This window comes from Lactuca sativa, chromosome 4, assembly GCF_002870075.4.
Source record: "Lactuca sativa cultivar Salinas chromosome 4, Lsat_Salinas_v11, whole genome shotgun sequence".
NCBI lineage: Eukaryota > Viridiplantae > Streptophyta > Magnoliopsida > Asterales > Asteraceae > Lactuca > Lactuca sativa.
Window position 1 is genome coordinate 21,949,436 of NC_056626.2, and position 19,952 is coordinate 21,969,387.

At 32.7% G+C, this 19,952-nt stretch overlaps 3 protein-coding genes across 4 annotated transcripts; 2 read left to right on the plus strand and 1 right to left on the minus strand.

The window, feature by feature from the left end:
- The first annotated feature begins 4,701 nt into the window (after positions 1-4,701).
- Positions 4,702-7,499, plus strand: LOC128133787 (uncharacterized). Its single transcript, XM_052771318.1, has 7 exons — positions 4,702-4,829; positions 5,569-6,167; positions 6,253-6,394; positions 6,486-6,629; positions 6,710-7,081; positions 7,164-7,235; positions 7,327-7,499. Exons 1-7 carry the CDS (start codon positions 4,797-4,799, stop codon positions 7,438-7,440), a joined length of 1,476 nt encoding a protein of 491 aa, XP_052627278.1. The 5' UTR covers positions 4,702-4,796; the 3' UTR covers positions 7,441-7,499.
- A 658-nt stretch (positions 7,500-8,157) lies between these two features.
- Positions 8,158-9,268, plus strand: LOC128133788 (uncharacterized). Its single transcript, XM_052771319.1, has 2 exons — positions 8,158-8,331; positions 8,448-9,268. The coding sequence occupies exons 1-2, from the start codon at positions 8,179-8,181 to the stop codon at positions 8,859-8,861; spliced, it is 567 nt and encodes a 188-aa protein (XP_052627279.1). The 5' UTR covers positions 8,158-8,178; the 3' UTR covers positions 8,862-9,268.
- Positions 9,269-15,587: 6,319 nt separating this feature from the next.
- LOC128133789 (uncharacterized) lies at positions 15,588-17,525 on the minus strand. Of its 2 annotated transcripts, XR_008232088.1 has the most exons (3): positions 16,431-17,525; positions 15,980-16,156; positions 15,592-15,904 (listed from the first exon to the last, which is right to left on the minus strand). XR_008232088.1 is itself a non-coding variant. In XM_052771320.1 (2 exons), exons 1-2 carry the CDS (start codon positions 17,399-17,401, stop codon positions 16,120-16,122), a joined length of 1,008 nt encoding a protein of 335 aa, XP_052627280.1. In that variant the 5' UTR covers positions 17,402-17,525; the 3' UTR covers positions 15,588-16,119. The 2 variants fall into 2 exon arrangements, 1 of the variants encoding a protein (XP_052627280.1); XM_052771320.1 differs by having other exon boundaries at positions 15,588-16,156.
- Positions 17,526-19,952: the final 2,427 nt, after the last annotated feature.

A 19,952-nucleotide genomic window follows, 5' to 3' on the forward strand; every position in this document is an offset into this window, starting at 1 on the left:
AGCATCTTAGTTTTTGGATAAACCATTCCAAACCAAAAAGAAAAAAAAAATATGATAAGCAGGAAATAACTCAAACGAAGCTATTAATGCCTTGTGCCTTCGTGGGTAGTTATTTGTGGCTTGGGAATAGGTGTAGTGCTATCAGAAACTTGGACGCATAGAAGTTTTCCTAATTTATAATTAATTATTATGGTCTAGATGACTAGAGGGAGTCGCTTGGCAAATTCACTCGCCAAAGGGTCGTTAAGCACTTGGAACACCATCTTCTAACGTTTGCTAGGGGACTTGCTAGCGATGTCTCGTTACGGGTATAACGAGAGGAGAGAGAAATGATTGCTTTCATTTGAATGGTTGCAAGGGCTTTGACCATACCCACCATTTTCCAAACAAAATTTTCATTATTTTCTATAAAAAAAAGTTTTTTTATCCAATTTCAAATTTCAATTCAACCACTATAAATTAACATTACACTTCAAGATTTCATACAAACAAACTATCATTCTTTCTCTCACAAGTTGGCTATTTCCTTTATAAAAAAGATATCGACATCGTCTTTAATTTATTTTAATTTATAGTAACTTTGTTAATTTAATATGAAATCTTTTTGTTTTAAAAATATAATTCATTTGATATTAATTGCCTGTAGCTTAATAAAATAAATTTTATTTAATATTAATTGTTTGTGTTTCAAAAAATATAATTTAATTAAATTTGAAAAATAAAATAAAATAATAGACTGTTAGGAGTGTTACCACTCCCTGTAAAATGCTAAAAATAAGGTGACATACAAAAAAAATGACATGTGTTTAAAAAAATAATATGACAATGTGTTATAAATGTTATCACTCCCTCTAACATAAATATTATAAATTAGGAATAGGTCCATAAAAGTCTATCATACAATCCAAATATTTAAAAATTCATAGAATGTTTTTTTGAAGCCGAAAAAGCCAAATATCCAAATTTCCGATATATGAAAATATGAAGATCCAAAATTCAAAATAAATTCAAATTAAACTTAAGGATTCATATATTCTTGAAAACCGCTACGTAAAAACATACAACTTGTCTTATAATATAAACAAATGTCATGCTCAAGATCAAGAAAATAATATCATTAGTTGAAGAGCCTCTAATAAAAGGTTTTTGGGATTTAAACATCACAAAAACATTATATACGGAGTGAACAAACATTTTTGTTCCATAACCAACTACATAATGGCTTATTGGGGTAAGGTACCAACTTTTCAATATAAAAAAAGTTCAATGTTTGAATCATCAAGAGTTTCAATTAAGAGTTGACCATGAGAATGTATATAGCCATCTCTGTATCTTAGCATATCGTCCAAATAGCGCACATTTTCCTCCTATCTCCGCAAAACAAAGAGCTGCATTGGGTGACAGGGAACATATTTTTAGTTTTTTGTTCAACAATATCAAACAATTGTTGGAAAATTAGTTTTACTAATTTCCAAAAATGGGTTTTTTCCCAATTTTGAGCATAAATTTTGGACTCTAAATATCATCAAAACGGACGATTGATTATATATTCGTGTTCTCCTCCATGATATCTTCGTTTCGATATATCACACGTCCAAAACGGCTTAAAACTGAATGAGAAATTATTTGTCAAAGTAGGGTAATTGGAAGAGAAAATAAAAGAGTTAAGTGAGTTTTAACTCATCCCACATTGGTGAGAGAATGAAAAGGAAATTGGTTTATAACTACATAGACTAGCTACCTTTATGATATTAATAGAAACCAATGCTCTCTCTTGCACTTGCATGCTGGGGTGCAAATGCGAGCCAATTTGACTTTATTTCATTGAACTTGTGTGCGGCTATGGATGCACCATCGACCAACCAGAAAAGTTTAAAGACCTTTTTGCAGTTATTTTCTTTTCGCTTAACAGTAACAAACCAGAATTAAAGGCTATTAATAATAAATTTCGGTTTTGCTATTTAATTGACTGTTACGTTTTGATATTTAATGACATCAATGACGATTTACAGTGTAAATAGAGTTTCTCCGTGACTGTTTAGTTAACACCGATGAAATCACTCACTTCCTCTCTTACGATTCTCTTTCTTGTTTCATCTCTTGCTATTTAATTGACTGTTACGTTTAGATATTTAATGACATCAATGACGATTTACAGTGTAAATAGAGTCTCTCAGTGACTGTTTAGTTAACACCGATGAAATCACTCACTTCCTCTCTTACGATTCTCTTTCTTGTTTCATCTCTTGCTTCAATCAAGAGAATTTTTGGGCCAAGTGAGGGTTCGGGTGATATATATGAGTCATTTACTATTTTTGTATTGTTTGAAACAAACATTCATATAAGACGGATTTGTTTTAAGAAAACTATATCAAACACTGGTCTCAATAACAATTTCTGATTTTTGTTCTTTACGTGCATTTTGGGTTATATTTTTTCTAACAACAATTTTATTTTATAATTTTTTTAGTTTCACATGTAGTTAAACTCGTTCATTCAATGATGTTTTATTTTACTCCTCTCATTATATTTAACCTTCAAATCTATATTAGGTTTTACTTTAATTTATTAGTATTTGTTTTAATTGTGTTTATTGTCACATGTTGACTTAATTTAACGTTGATGTTAAGTATTTTTAATTCTGTAAATATTACATGTGCTTAGAAATAACAACTAAGACGAAAAGATTTTATAAAACATTTAACAAAAATAAGATAAATTGGTTAATTTAAAAAAAATAACTTTAAGAATTTGATAATTATCAGAGAAAATTAAAACAATATCTTTTTGTTTAAGAAAATTAGTTGAAATATGATGTAGAAAAAAAACTATATACAAGGATGATAATTCGGAATCTTGAGTACATGACTACAAGGTAAATTTAAGTATTTAACTTCATTTTTTTTGTCATGTTTACTTTACCAGCAAGTTACAATAACGTTTATTTTTCAGAGTTTTAGTAAAGAATATAAAAGAAAGGAAAATAAAATAAAAAGAGAAAGAGTAAATTACACGAATAGTCCTTATGGTTTAGGGTAATTTGCGCGTTTGGTCCCTAACTTATTTTTTTAACTCGGAAGGTCCCTAGTATTTGTTTTTGTTACACGTTTGGTCCCTGTCTTACCTAAAAAAGACTATTTTGCCCTTGATTTTTTGATTTATTTAAATAAACACACCTCCAATTTCACCCCTCACCTTACCTTACATACCCCACTATTTTTCACTATTTAAATAACAGTCTTTTTAGGTAAGATAGGGATCAAACGTGTAACAAAAACAAACAGTAGGGACCAAACGCGCAACGAAAATAAACAATAGGGACCTTACGAGTTAAAAAAATAAGTTAGGGATCAAACGTGCATATTATCCCAAACCGTAGGGACCATTCATGTAATTTACTCAAAGAGAAAAGAAGATTAAAAAAGGAAATTAAATATGTATTTTGTGTTCTTAGTTAGAGAAAAATGAAAGAAAAATTAAACATCTTATTATTTCTTTTCAAATCCGACTAACTCGAAAGGAAAGTTAGGACGGAAAATGATCATTTCATTTTCTTTCTCTTCCTTTCTTTAACGAAACTCAGAAATACCAATTTTTTTTACTTTTTTTCCACTTCTACCTACTTTCTTTCATTTCCTTCGTAAATTCCTAGTTCTTAAGTTTTAGCAAAGAAAAAAATGGAAAAAAAAAAGAGAAAGAAAAAAAAATTATATTTTGTGTTTCCGTGTTGGAAAGAAGTGAGAGGAAATTAAATATTTTGTTATTTCTTTTCAAATGGGAAGTTGGAAAGAAAGTTAGAAAGGAAAATGATTTTTTCATTTCTTTCCTTTAATGAAACTTAGAAACATTAATTTCTTTTATTTTCTTTCACTTCCACCAATTTCTTTTCTTTTCCCTCGTTAAGTTGAGCATAAGAGTTGAACTCGGAAACAATGTGTAAATATCAAGGTTCTAAATAACATAAAGCGTGATTTGGTGGCAATGTCAAACTTCAAGTTTTTTCGAGCTTTGACAAGCCACATCGTTTGTAAGGCGTGACTTAAGGTGACGTTTTGGTAAAGCTTTACGACAGGCACAAACCGTGGAGTCATAGCGAAATTTCTAGAACCTTGGTAAACATGCACCATGTCACATTATGTGATGTATGTGCAATATAAATGATTATCGCGATAATTAATTTTTATGAAATCAAATCAACATCGGAATTAAAAAGTGGATCACTTAGAAAGATCACCATCACATTCTTCCTTAGCAACAATCGGATAAGGATGTCATGGGTCATGGGAATACATCAAAGGTAAAACTAAAAATTGACGCTTAACTTTTGACTAAAAGAAAATGCGAAACATGTCCATCATTCATTTTGTGAAACTTTTAATGATCACATCCATTATATACGAGTCATTTTAAGATCAGTATAATTGTTGTTTTATTTTAGAGAAAATGACAAAAATAGCTAATTATACTAATTGCATTACAATAATAGCCAAAAAAAATCGGGATTACAAAAATAGCCACCCATTTCGCAGGTGAGAAGGCCCCATCTGCGAAATGGGCATCTCATCTGCGAATGTACAAGTGCCTGAAGCACAGCTGTGCTTCAGGCACTTGTACATTCGCAGATGAGATGCCCATTTCGCAGATAGGGCCTTCTCACCTGCGAAATGGGTGTTTTTAGGTATAAAAACGTTTTTTTTTTTTTTTTTTTTCATTTTCACCATTCTCTACACAAAAACTCTCTCTAACTCTCTCTAACTTTGGGCTTTTCTCGGAATTTTGGCTAGTTTTTGAAGAAAATGGAGGATTATGTCAACAATCCCGCAAATATGGTTAGATTTTAACTCTTTTAATGTTTAAAGTTATTTTTTTTTTATCAATTGTTGTATTATTTAGTGTTAAAAAAGGGTAATTTTGTTGTGTTTGATAGTTTTAGTATATTTTTAGTATACTTGAAGTTTAAATGCAAGTAGAGACAAGTAGAGACTGCGTGGATAATGTTTACAATTTGTTATTTTTATAGTTTTTTTAGTTGTTGTATAACCTGAAATCTTGTAAATTTTTATCCTATAATTGTTTATATAAACTGTATATATATTTGTCGTATAACATTTATAAGTTGAAAATTTGTCGTATATATATTGTTAGAAATTGTTTTTATTTGTCGTATAAGTTGAAAAATTTGTATAAAATAGTCGTATAACTTGCAAAATTGTTAGTTTGGTTGTCGTTTTATTTTTAAATTTTTTTGTTTATATGGTTATGGTTATATAATGTTAGTTTTAATTAGAAAGATAAAAATTGTTTATATATTTGTCGTTTAAGTTGAAAATTTGTTTAAGTTGAAAATATGTTTAAGTTGAAAATATTTATATAATTATGTATGATATTGTGATCTATCGTAAATATATTTGTTGTATAACTTGGAAAATTGTTTATATATGTGTATGTTATTGTTTTTTATCGGAAATATATATATTAGTAATTAAGAAAGTATTTGCAGTTCGTAATATATTTAAAAAAAAGTATATTTTTTAGTTATCTAATTTGTTTTTGTGTTTTTTTTTGCAGCATGATTTTAGTTTAATGAATACGAAAGCCTTTGCGAACCTAAAAGGCTCTGGCGGTAACATATGGGAAGTCTTTGAAGTTTTAGATGATGCCCGACGTGCTATTTTCAGAAATACCGTCTTTGGCTATTTTATTGATGTCCCTCGTTTACAAGGGGACACTTTATTGTTTCATAAAATGTTCCTTCATCAGATCCGGCCGGACCCTGTTTTATCTCCAGATGGAATAAAACGTTTATATTTTCGAGTAGGCAATACCAAAATGGTTTATGGGCCGGAAGAGTTTTGTTTGATTACCGGCTTCAATTTTGGGGAGTATCCAAAAAACATTGGGAGAAAAGGGTCGGAAAAATTAATAAGCAGTAAAAAAAGATGTTTACTGCGTGAACGGCTATTTCCGGACCATACTAATAGTTCGGTGAAAATCGGCGACCTGAAAAGTTTAATTTTAAATCAAACATTCCTAGCACTTGACGACCTTGATGCAGTTAGAGTATGTTTGATATACATTTTGTGTGAAGGTTTTTTGGGCAAAGAAGTTAACGATCGGGTGCCACAAGATTGGTTTTATTTGGCTGAGAATTTGGATCTCTGGAATAGGTATATTTTCTTTACGTTAAAAGTTCTATTTTATTAAAGTTATAATTTATATAATAATCAATTTTGTTTTTTTTTGTTTTGTTAGCTTCGCTTGGGGTAGCTATCTATGGGATTTTACTTATGTTGACCTTGAGGATACGTGGAATAAGATACATCATTATTTATCACTTCCTGAGCGTGGTCAAACTTTAAAGTATTCCGTCTCAGGATTTACTGCTCCAATTAGGGTATAAAAATTTTATTTTATTTAAATTGTTTTATTGTTATATTTTTTATTTTAATTTTAACTTTTATTACTGTTATTGTACAAAATTGTAGATATGGATATATGAGATGATTCCGGCTGTTCGTGCATGTGGATTTGCATTGAGAAAAAATAAAGACTTGCCTCGGATGAAAAGATGGAGCGGAACAAAAAAATTGAAATGGGTTGACGTGAACAAGATTTGGTCAAAGATGCAGGTTTAAAAATAATTCGTTTATTATTAATAAAGTTGATTATTATAGTTTTATATGCATTTTTAATATGTTTAATTTTTTAGGAGGGGCTACCACCAAGACAAAACATGTTACCGGGTGATGGTGAGATGACATCTTTTTATTATATGTCATTTCAAGAGTATGTATATGGTGAAGGGAAAGCAGTTCCATCCCCAGTACGGGACCATTTTAGGAGACAAGACGAATCTTCGTCTAGTATGTCGTCCAGTGGTCGCTCTCATGGTAGAGGTCGGGGCAGTGGGAAACACAAGCTAGACGAGTTGTTGAAACGGGTACATGCACTGGAGCAGCATGTGTTTATGAATCAACAAAAACCTACAGAGGTTTTTGTTGAAAAAGTGAATAATGACCAATTTTGGAACGACATTTTTTTTGAGGACCCGACAGTGTCACAAAGAAATTATGATGAACAGGTTAGCTACACGCTACATTATTTATTAAATTTTATTAACATATATGAATACCTGTGTTCATATTTTATATTTGAAAATATAGGTTGTGCAAGATGAAGAGATGAATAAAAACAATACAACTCAAAATGTTTTTGGTGATACTCAAGACGACAAGGTTGTTATAGATGTTACCTTTACGATTTTAATAATGACTTTTTAATAAAGTGTCTTTCGTTATTAAGTAAAAAGTTATATTTTTAATGTAGGTGTTGGAGGAGAGTAATCAGTATGCGGGGAACAAATTTGATGATGATGTGTTTGATGTAAACGATTATAGTGAAGTTAAAGAGGTTATTATAGTTACATTAATATTATATTAATATTTTGTTTATTTAGATATTATTGCTTATTAAATTATGTGTATTTCGTTATTAAGTATAAAGTATTATCTTTAATGTAGGAGTGGGAGGAGAGGAATGACAATGCAGGGAACAAATTTGATGATGATGTGCCGGATGAAGACGAACTAATAATAACGGGAAATGTAGATTATTTTCATGATGATGATGATGACAAAGAAGTTACACCCGATAAACCTAGGAGTCGAAAACCATCACAATTTTTATGCACTCCTTACACCGAGGTATTCGTTTTATTTATAAACTGATGATTTTATGTTTATGTGAATTATCTATGTTTATGTGAATTATCTGAAAGATATACATTTAAACATATGAATATTGTTTTTAGTTGCACACGACACCGAAACAAAAAAGAAGAACAAAAAAGAAGGTTGGTACGAAATCAACATGCCCCGTTCCTCCTCCATTTTTTGGTGTTGCTCATGACTTCTCCATGTTGCGCCTGCAACCTTACGTAGCAGGCGGTGAGGATGTCATCCAAAATTATGTATTGCATTCATACGATGTGCAGCATCGTTTGTTTAATTTCGTGTTAGATAGAGATTTTTGGAGCTCATTGTTTGGGCATACACACGACGGATGGTTGGAGTCAGCGGTAAATAAATTGTTAATAAATTCTTTTAAAAGTTAATTGTTTTTTAGTCAATAACAAAAGTATCATGTGTGCAGCATATAACCATTTGGTACCGACTTTTGATGGAGAGACGGTTTGAGAGCGACCGACATACAATAATGCCTCCAAATTTTTTTGTTTCTCATGCTTTGGAAGAAGGACAGGACTGGAGGGCGTTTATGGCTGGTATTGCTACATACCCTAACTTCATGGTTGCTTGGTGGGATGTTGATACGGTAAACTTAATAGTTTATATTGAAAATAATATCGTTTTTTTGTTATGTTTTTGTATTGTGATGTTTTTGTATTGTGATGTAAATAAACATAATTTTATTTTCTGATCCTTATACAGGTCTTATTGCCGATTCATTCATCCCCTAATCATTGGCTATTTGGGGAACTACGATTAGCGTCAATGGAAGTGCATATTTATGACAGTCTTGGTAGAGGTGCTTATGAAAAATTCCAATCCGAAGGAATCTTTTCCAAATTTGAACGTCGGGTGGCAAATTATTTGGACAAGATTAAGTATTGGGCGCGGAGGAACATCCCAAGGATTCCATTGAATATGCAATTCATTTATGAAGAAAACGTTCCCCAACAAAGTAGTCATTTGGGAGATTGCGGTGTTTTTCTTTGTATGTTTATGGAGCAATTGGTTTCAGGTCAACCAATACGTGTTCTTATTGACCCAAAGAACGCAGCTTTAGAGTTCCGTCTCCGGATGGCAAAAATTATTTGGGGGTCTAGTCTTGCTCCTCTGTAGTTGGATTATATAAATGTATATACAAATTAATGTTGGATTTCATTATTAGTTTATCTTTAGAGTTTACTCAACGGATGACAAAAAATATAACGTTACGACAATTACAACAATTTAATGACCTACTAATTACTTATCAATAAATTCAACATAAGAACGACCACAACTTTTGTTTTAACGTTACAAATACAACAATTTATTGACCAAACAACTTCAAAACCATAAAAACAATATTGAAAAACTTACAACTTGTAAACAAGAACTGCCAAGAACAACACCCAACTACAAACCAACGCTATCTTTAACTTCTTATTTTCTGATTGAAAGAGCTTATTAGAGTTAGCTACTTTAGCTATTACCATAGAAGATTGGTCCTTCTCTTCATCAACCCAACTGATAAACCCGCATTTTGGTCCCTGTTAAATTTAATATCCACAGTAAGAAAATAAATTTGTGTCATGTAAACACAAGGGTTTAAATTTGAATGACGGTAAGAACATGATACCAAATACGGGCAAGCGTAGAACAATCTTCCTGGGTTTTTAGCTGTACCCGAAATCCTAACGATACGTTCTCCTCCACAATTGCAGTATGCCATTAGCCTTCTTATTCTTTTAAATCGGAGTTACTTTCTCAGTTAAATTTTTTCATAATGAGTGACACCCATTTATAGAATAAATCATATAACGGACAATTCTTTTTGACTATGAAATAAACTGGTTTGACTATGAATTCATAAAAGTTCAACTATGAAATGCAGACAAGTACATTCTGTAGTATTGTCATGTCGGTCAGTGAAATTTGACTATGAAATGAACTGGTTTGACTACGAATTCATAAAAGTTCAACTATGAAATGCAAACAAGTACATTCTGTAGTATTGTCATGTCGGTCAGTGAAATTTGACTATGAAATGAACTGGTTTGACTATGAATTCATAAAAGTTCAACTATGAAATGCAGACAAGTACATTCTGTAGTATTGTCATGTCGGTCAGTGAAATTTGACTATGAAATAAACTGGTTTGACTATGAATTCATAAAAGTTCAACTATGAAATGCAGACAAGTACATTCTGTAGTATTGTCATGTCGGTCAGTGAAATTTGACTATGAAATGAACTGGTTTGACTATGAATTCAAAATGTTCAACTACGAATTTAAAGGGTTAAACTATGAATTTTGATCAGTAGAGATACAATATCTTCTATTTATAATTCCATTTGTGTGATCATTGTAGAGCACAATTATCGGTATTGAAAATGAGTAGTCACAGCCAAAGAACCTTTTCTCAACTACCAATTTTCTTGCATAACCTTCAAAGAACAAATCCTAATACCTTCACAGCCATTAAGAAAACCGATAACAACCGCTTTCAATTCTGTTTTGTGGCTTTAGGTTGCGTGGTATAACATACTTCTTTTATTGAGTTATACAATATTTCATGGTAATCTATGTCGATTAGTTCTTACATAACACTAATATGTCTTCGTTTTTATGTAGATTCGTACCTTCCTTAGGTGCATGATACCGCTGATATATGTAGGTTATTTACCCCTTCTTGGGAGCTTTCTGACAACAATGTACTTCGCAGTGGCTTTAGATGGAAATCATGAGCCACTACTCTTAGCACTTGGTTTGGGAACCTTACAGTGTGAAGAATCATGGAGATGGTTCATGATGAGGTTAAGAGATTGTTTAGGTGAGGACACAGAGGTTGGTTTCATAAGCAACATGTGTGATAACATAGACTTTGGTGTTGACAGTGCCTACCCGGATTCCTATCATGGATATTGTCCTAAAGATATAGCTCGAAAGATACGTGAGTCTATCGGACATAACAATACGGAAGTCGAATCGTTGTTTTGGAAGTCATGCAATGCATATAGCGTTGATGATTTTTACTTGTGTTTCGAAAGGTTGCAAAGTACATGTAGGCAACCACCTTTCTGCACCTTGCTTATGAGTCCAATTTACTGGCTTGACGATATACCGATTTCAAAATGGACAAGAGCATTTTTCCCAAAAATACGTTACAATGTTAAATCGATTGACGTCCCTGAAATTTTGCAAATTATATCCTCACGTGAGTTTCCTATAACAACGATAATTGAGTTAACCACCACGTCGATAAAATCAAAGTATGCTGAGCGGGCCGAACTGGCTGGTAAGGGAGATTGTTATGTTTTGTTTTTTTTATTGTGCTGCTATTTTTATTAAAATATCAAATTTTACAGGGAGGTTGTCTGGTGGGTTGACCCCTTACGTTGAGAGTAAGGTTCAAAAAAGTCTCAGCAAGTCTTACAATTGTAATGCAAAACGTTTGTATGGGGATACATTTGAAGTCCATGACACTTTTGCCACCAACAACGTACAACTTGAACGAAGGGTATGTAGTTGTGGTAAATGGCAAAAAAGCGGTATACCATGTGGCCACGCTATAGCATGTCTAAGAACCCGTACATCTGAGTCCATTCAGAGAATGGTTGAATACAAGTTCACTAATTATGTGTATCGAGTTGCATATGGATCTGAGTTGGTGAATGGTATACCATCATATGAGCATTGGGAAATACCAAATGAAACGGTGGTCCTGTTACCTCCCTCAATGCAGTAGTTATTCATGTAGCACATTTATGTTTTATGTAGTATTATGTATTAGTTTTTTATGTACTCTGTTTTTATTTTACTGTTGTGTTACGTATTAGTTATCCATGTATCCAGTTTATTTTTTATGTCGTATTATGTGTTAGTTATTTATGTACCCCGATTTTATTTTATTGCTTTCTAAATATTGGCTATTGAGGGAACAACATACATTAAAAGAAATGGACGTTTATTAAATAGTAACGACTAGACACATACAACAAAAAGCAACTTAAATAACGAAAAACAATTAACTTAACCAACATGCATATTAAAAATAAGGGACATTCTTTAAAACATTCCATGCATCTAAGTGGGTAAACTCGCTACCATCGTATTGAAAGCGGTATAGTTCCAAAGCCACCTGCCGTAGAATGTCTTCATCCGTATTTGCATGTTCGTTATCCAACTCGTTATAAATACGTTGAAATTGTTTCACCTTCATTTTCATATTCAGAAACTTCGCTTTGACATCTCTTCTTCTTCGATATTGAGTGCGGTTCATTAAATGGTGAAACAAATGACAGACACGAGACCAAAATGATCCAGCACGAACTTGTGGGGGACCCGGTGGAAAATCCACCTCTACAGTTGTAATCCAAGCTTGAACCAAAGCGACCTCCTCTGCGTTCCTCCATATATGTGGTGAGTCCATAATTGCAAGGAGGGAAGTAATAGAATACAATTACAACGGATATTGAAATCTATTTATAACGACTCCTTACTTTCCTGGTGCAATGAGTTGTCAACTCAAACAGCAATGTATTGTGTTGTCATTCAACTGGGGATGAATTGTCAACTCGAACAGTGATCTGTTGTGTTATAAGTATAGTACACTGCATTCGTCAGTTAATTTTGACTATGAATTGCAGACATATTAGAAGTTTGAACTGCGATTTTGTGTAGAAACTACTATAAATTGACCCTAAGTTACACGCAAAACGTTATTAAAATAACCAATATAGTTGTTCAAATATTGTTTTTTAGATTCTACCCTCTTTGTTTCAATCCAAATGACTTCTATATCATGGAGCAATGAAGAGTTCTTGGTTCTTACACATGCTTACATTCATGTGTACGAGACAAGCAAGTTGAATGATCCAATGTTTTGGAGCCGTCTAACAAATATTTTCAATGCTGCAAACCGAATGGCTACAAGAAACGATCGTGACGAACTAGACATCTTAGAAAGATGGTATGAAATGAAAACCGAAGTTCTATTATTCAACGATCTTTATACCAAAATTGACGACGCCCGTCTAAATGCTACTGAGGATGTCATCTTGGAAGCTGCTAAGGAGGAATACAAGTCATTAAGTAACGGGTTGGAATTCCAGTTTGAAGCCCCTTGGAATATTTTGAAATATATCCCGTTTGTTTAAAATCTATTTTAGTTTATTATTTCAGTACTAGGTTATTTTCATGTACTAGGTTATTTTCATGTATTTCTTATGTATTTCGTATGTATTTCGTTTGTTTAAAATCTATTTTAGTTTATTATGTGAGTACTAGGTTATTTTCATGTATTTCGTATGTAATTCGTATGTGTTTCATATGTTTAAAATATATTTTAGTTTAGTATGTGAGAAACTCGTATGATTAACTTGGGTTAATAAATGGCCATTGCATTAGTTATCAAAATATATTAGAATACATTAGTAACAAGATTCCATGAACCATTAAAACATCACAACAATTACATGAAAAAAACGACATAATACGATCAAGGCATTAACGTAAAACACAAGTCCATGGCTTATTCTTAACACAAATTAGAGCGGTCTACTTGAAATACTGTTTATCTCTAACAACCTTCCAAACTTCCTCATATTCGAAGTCTCTGCCTTCATGCTCAAAGATGTAAAACTCTGTAACAACTTCCAAGAACTCTTCTTCGTCACGACAACGAACATTGTTACGTTTCGCATAACTACATGCTCGATTGAACCATGTCACTTCCTCGTTTGTCGTCCATGGCCTTTCAGAATTGGAACCAGGTACTTCATTCGCACCTATTGCTGCATTCGACGACATTTCTAATAATGGGAATTCGTTTCGTTTAGGTGATTTGGGTGTTTGGTTTATAGATCTTAAACATCTATTTATATAAATAAATAGACTACGAAATAATACTTTGACTACGAAATGGTTATATTTGGACTATGAATTTCAGCTTTATGCAGTGTTTTGTCATGTCAAACTGTCATTTATCTCTTGTCACTAAAAGGACCCACTGGGATGTGCAGGTTACTACAGTGACTTGTCATTACTGTCTAGTCATTTCAAAGTTGGACTTCTCATTACTGTCTAGTATGTATAAATACCACTTATTGCTCCAGTTTAATACAACATCGATTTTATTATGAGTTCCTCACACAAATTCGAAATTTGCTCATGCAACGAAGTAGATTGTTACTACTGTGATTCGGTAGACCCTTTTTTTACACCCTCTTCAGCCGGGTCATATATGTCACATGAAAATTTTGAAGAATTAAAGAAGGCTGAAGCACAACAAGAAGAGGACAAAGAGTCATCCCGACTTCTCACTCAACTTGCTAATGATATAGGTTCGGAATGCAAACAAGCTGAAGAATGGATTGACCTCAATAAAAACAAAATCAAAGAGCATAAAGATTGGATAAAAAAGAGTAAGAAGGCAATCAAAACGACTGAAAAACGGCTTGCTGAGAAGGATGAGCAGTTGATACACATTATGGTAAAAAAGGATCGTTTCGAAGACAAAATGAGAATTAGGGATGACTATATAACAATGGAGAAAGAGAAGTACCCGTTGCAGTTCCCTGAGTTTAAAAATTAGTTATAAAGTTGTTGTAATATTATCATGAAACAGATTAGGTTGCCAAATGATCGTTTGTTGTTTTTTTTAAATAACATGTTGTAACTGTTAAAATAAATCTGCAAACTATATTTTATGATATAAAGGCTTCATTCATTGTTATAATCAACAAACTTAACTAAAATATGAAAGCATAGCAATGTCTTGTAAGAGTTAATAAAAATATTACAATACATAATAACCTAACAACTCGTCATTACTCTTAATTTCAAGGTTGTTTTATATCAAAATCAGCGTTATGGGTTTGTGAGCAACCCGCTGAACCACCAATATTATATGCCATTTCTGCAGGAGAAATTATGTGACCTGCTCTGCTACCAGACGCCCTTCCAGTACAATTATTTCTCGTGTGTCCTAGGTGACCACATGTAGAACACTCTTTTATAATTGGACCCTCGCCTTGGGATGGAATGCGGTCTGTGTTTCTTGGCCTGCCTGGCTGACGTTTATCCATTATAGGTGGCTTAACAATCATCAAATCATCGGGGATCTCCCATTCGGATGGCTTCGGCAGAGGGTTTATTGATTCCTCATATGTTTTCCTCAGTGTTTCGGTAAAGTAAGCATTTAATGCAAACCTCGAGCAGTCTTGGTAATTGTTCACTGTTAAACATCTTATGACATGACCACAAGGTATCCCATCAAGTTGCCAATGCCTACATGTACATGTCATATGTTGAAAATCAACAATCACATTTTGTGCCCCCTTTTTGACCTCGCATTTCGTATTTGAGATCATGCGAACATCCCATTTGGTAAAATTTTTCTTGTTTTCTTTTACAACTTCATCCGCCCAAGGGGTAAGTGTTGTTGTTGCTTCCGCTAAAAAAACAGCCAAAATGAAGAAGTTAAAATCAATAACATCGAAACTAATAAAACATTAATATTACAAATTTACGTAATACCTGCAAAGTTACGTCTTTGAAACCACCATTGTTGCATTGTAGCACGAAAAAAATCAATCAACATAAGTATTGGCACCTTACGTGCGTGTCTAGATAATGCATTTATAGACTCCGCACTGTTGGACGACATAAGATTGTACCGGTTCCCTTTAAAATGTGCCCTTGACCAGGTTTCTGGATTTATACTTTTTAAGTACTCCCATACTGGTTCTTTTGTCTTTTTCATAACATCCATGGCAGCATCAAAAGCATCAACTGTGTACGCCCTACATGCCTCCCAAAAAATTCCTTTAACCGTCTTACTCTTGCCGAATCTAGATTCTATGTTGAAATACAAATGGACACCACATATTCCATGATGAGCGTGAGGAAAAATGTTGGCAACGGATGTTGCTATAGATGGAGACCTATCAGATATAATTGTAAGCTCCTGCATATTTCCTATGCAATCACGTAGTTTTTGAAAAAACCATGTCCAAGAATCAGTACACTCATTTTTGCATATACCATATGCAACCGGTAATATTTGATTTTGTCCGTCCTTAGTAACTGCAAGTAGCATGGTACCTTTGAACTCGCCCTTTAGGTGAGCTCCATCTACTACTAGGGTCGGCTTACAAAAATTGACAAAAGCTCGTACCTACAATACATTGTATATCTATTCAAATACACCAAAATAAATATTAAAAAAAAATTAGAACATGATAATACTAACCGAGCAACCGAGTGCGACGTACAAAAACTCAAACCGATCATCAGCATCTGTTTTAATATGTGTGACAGTACCCGGATTATGTTTGGCCAAGTTGTGACAATACGCCGGAAGTTTGGTAAAAGAATCCTCTTTCGTACCCCTTAACGACAACAATGCATATTGTTTCGCACGCCATGCCTGATGGTATGAGATATTGATATTCAATTGAGCATTCATATCATTAACAATTTCTTTTCCCCGATAAACTCTACTATAGTCTTCAGCCAAAACATCAGCAACATATTCACCCAAAACATATTTGTTTGCTTGTCGATGATTAGGTTGCAACAATGTTGAAGAACATGTGTGTACATCAACAAATTTATTCACTTGGAAAAGTCCATCAGTATTTTTAATTGCTTTTACTCTTAGTAACCAAGAACAATTTTTCGAAACACACACAGCTTCATACCTTGATTTGGTGGATCTACTTGTCCTCGTCTGGAAACCTTCTCGAAGACATTTTTTACCAATACACCGCTTTAAAAGTTCTTTGTTTTTAAATATACTCTCACATTGAATCTTTTGAAGATTAATGTCTACCATCTGTGTTGGGATATCTTCATTATTATCAACTGGCCATGCTGGTACAGGGGGCATACCGTAAAAAAGGTTATCGGGATACTTAGTTTTAACTTCATCACCCAACTCATCTCTATCGGAATTACTTTGTAGCTCGGTTATATCTAAACATACATCACCAACATCAACATAATGCCCGTAAACATGATTTTTTTCATTTTTTTGAGTTGAATTTTTTTTCTTTTTAGTTTTATCTACCACACGCCTATTCATAAGTTTAACTTCTTGTTCGGCAACATCATCACAACGACCACCAACATGATTAAGATATGTACCAACATCATCATCACCAACATACTTGTAATTCTCGGGATCCACATATTGAATAGGTGAATAACTAACATTAACATTTTCAGCAACACTGTGAAACTGAGGTACACTAGGAGTATTGAAAGTACCTATCGGATCGTTGCTCCCTTTAAAACTGCATAAATTACCAACAAGTTCGTTTCCAATTTCACCGCCCCCATTAACCTCCTCAACTTCATCAACCACCACAAACACTTTCACAGCCCTTCCTCCACTACATTTGATTACGTTTATCAACATTCTAACATCCACGTCTTCAACTATAGCTATATAATAATTTAATTCAGGATGGTGGAAACGAAGACTAATTCTATATTTGTCTAACAAACCAATTTTGCTTCTTACCATAGATACAAAATCACTATAACTAATATACTCAGAAAATATCAAAGCAAATTCAGAAATACCTCCCTGTGGACATATGTATTCCAGATTAGTTCCATTAACTTGCCATCTCCCACCGGTTACAAGACAAACCAAATATTCAATCATTTTTTGAGCAAATTGTAGAGATAGAGAGTATTTCACAAACCAAATAACAACCAAAATGATATTTTTTCTACAAAAATTTTTATATAGCAAAGCCCATTTCGCAGTCAAACCAATTCATTTCGTAGTCAACCTTAAAATAAAAAAATAAAAAAATAAAAAAAAAAAATCATCATTTCGCAGATAGGATCAGAGGATTTCGCAGATGGGACCTATTCCATCTGCGAAATTACCCCTATTTATACCGAAAAATATTAAAAAAAAAAAAAAATTCTCACCTGCGAATGTACAAGTGCCTGAAGCACAGCTGTGCTTCAGGCACTTGTACATTCGCAGATGAGATGCCCATTTCGCAGATGGGGCCTTCTCACCTGCGAAATGGGTGGCTATTTTTGTAATCCCGATTTTTTTTGGCTATTATTGTAATGCAATTAGTATAATTGGCTATTTTTGTCATTTTCTCTTTATTTTAATATAATTGATCCATACAGTTAAATACTATAAATATATTTATTGTATATAGTATAATTGTTGTTTTATTTTAATATAATTGATCCATACAGTTAAATGCTATAAATATATTTGTTGTATATAGGATCGATCCTAAGCACATGTAGGGTGTGTTACCGTACATGACCCGTGTTGTCAAGGGCAGGTCTGATATTAAGATGGGGTCACATGGGCATGTGCATAAGGCATTTTTTTTCAGGGGCCCAATTTTTTTTTTTTATATATACATTCATTAATCAAGCCCAAATGCAAAGGAAATGATAGTCAAATCAGTAGTCCACACGCGAAAATGAAGGCAGTCAGCATAAGTGAGCAGGCGAGAAGCGGTTATTCAGCGAGAAGGCGAGAAACGATCATTCAATCGATTACTAGGTTTGTCGTCCACTCTTGATTCCTGATAATCACGTTATTAGGCAATGAATTACTCTAGTCTTTATGTTATCATATTATCATAAATTGAATGTATTTATGTGATTAGAATTCTGTAATTGAATGAATAAGATTATCAGAAATTCCATTGATAAGGTTATAGATTATTTGAAACTGAATACTTGAAGTTAAGTGGTAGGTTATCATGTTTTTTATTTTTGAAGTTCTATTGTTGGACTAGGTTATATTGATTTCCATGTTAACTGGTTTTTGTAGTTCTATTGTTGGACTAGGTTTCATTGATTTCCATGTTTTTTGAAGTTAAGTGGTAGCTTTTCAAGAAACTAAAGTTACTATGTTGAGGAATCTACAAACAAAGATGAAGTAAAAGAAACAAAATATGTAGGTGGAAGATAGATTATTGAATATCGAATTCTCGAATTCTTGACGCGTTTTTAAATGATGAAATGTTATAAATTTTATGAAAAATGTTATTTTGATAACATATGAACTATAAAGTATCATAAAATCTTGATTTTAGAGAAAATAATATGCACAATTGAGGGTATTATTTTTTGTTAGTTTCATATTCATATCTAGATTTTATGTGTTGTACCATTTATCATTTATAATTTTTATTTTGTGGGTCCCATATGATAATTCTTTGTATTGTTGTATATATTAGGTTTTCATAAACCATGAGATGCTATCATGCAAAACATAAGTAGCTTCGAAGATTGATGTACTATATTTAACATCATGATAATTATATGTTATACCTTAAAAATGAAATGGTTATTCTAAGAAAATGAAAGATATAATACCTTGAGATGTCCTTTTACTCTAATCTTATATGCATCACGGGTAATAATGTAATTTTAAACCACTTCAATCCTCATTTTCTAACAAATGCAATCTTGAGATATAAGGATCATATGGTTACATGTGCAACTAGCCTCATAGCTATACAATACCCAAAAGATATATACATGTATCATAATAACACCTGTGATACATCGACATCACAAACTATGATTTTGCTATGTTTATTATTATAAAGTTTATTGTCGTTTTAAAAAAATTATTATATAATTTAATTCGTTACACGTTAGGGCCTAAGAACTTTTTTTTGGCTTGTCCTGGGCATTTGAATCCTCAGGACCGACCATGGTCAAGGGGTCCAAAATTCTAATTTGTTGCGTTTCCGTTATAATCCATTGTTAATTCGTCCTTAATATGTCATATACATTCCTAATATGTCTCTATTTGTTGTTGATCCGAAATTTTAGGGATCCTAGTATATATATTGTTGTTATATTCAACATATTTTCTTTAATATGTCATATACATTCCTAATTTGTCTCTATTTGTTGTTGATCCGAAATTTTAGGGATCCTAGTATATATATTGTTGTTATATTCAACGTATTTGCTTTAACAACTATATTATGCAATGTAACAACTTTATATTGTATACTGCCAAATTTGTACGTTGAAGCCCATACTCGACATATTCCTTTGTATCCGCTTGCCGTTACTATTTTTTGCATGGTTACGAAGCAACTAGTGAAGACCACATGAAATCTAATACGACTATTGAAACATCAAAATCAACATAAATTATAACTTGTAGAAAATACGTATACGTTATTAAAATGCATATATAAGATCATCAA

Excerpts from the sequence above, each read along its gene's own strand:
- LOC128133787 (XM_052771318.1), top strand. The coding sequence starts at position 4,797 with ATGGAGGATTATGTCAACAATCCCGCAAATATG. Across the intron at positions 6,395-6,485 it reads GATTTACTGCTCCAATTAGG|ATATGGATATATGAGATGAT; the intron begins GTATAAAAATTT and ends ACAAAATTGTAG. Across the intron at positions 7,082-7,163 it reads AAAGAAATTATGATGAACAG|GTTGTGCAAGATGAAGAGAT; the intron begins GTTAGCTACACG and ends TTGAAAATATAG.
- LOC128133788 (XM_052771319.1), top strand. The coding sequence starts at position 8,179 with ATGGAGAGACGGTTTGAGAGCGACCGACATACAATAATGCCTCCAAAT. Across the intron at positions 8,332-8,447 it reads CTTGGTGGGATGTTGATACG|GTCTTATTGCCGATTCATTC; the intron begins GTAAACTTAATA and ends ATCCTTATACAG.
- LOC128133789 (XM_052771320.1), bottom strand. The coding sequence starts at position 17,401 with ATGATTGAATATTTGGTTTGTCTTGTAACCGGTGGGAGATGGCAAGTT. Across the intron at positions 16,157-16,430 it reads AGTAGATCCACCAAATCAAG|GCATGGCGTGCGAAACAATA; the intron begins GTATGAAGCTGT and ends TCATACCATCAG.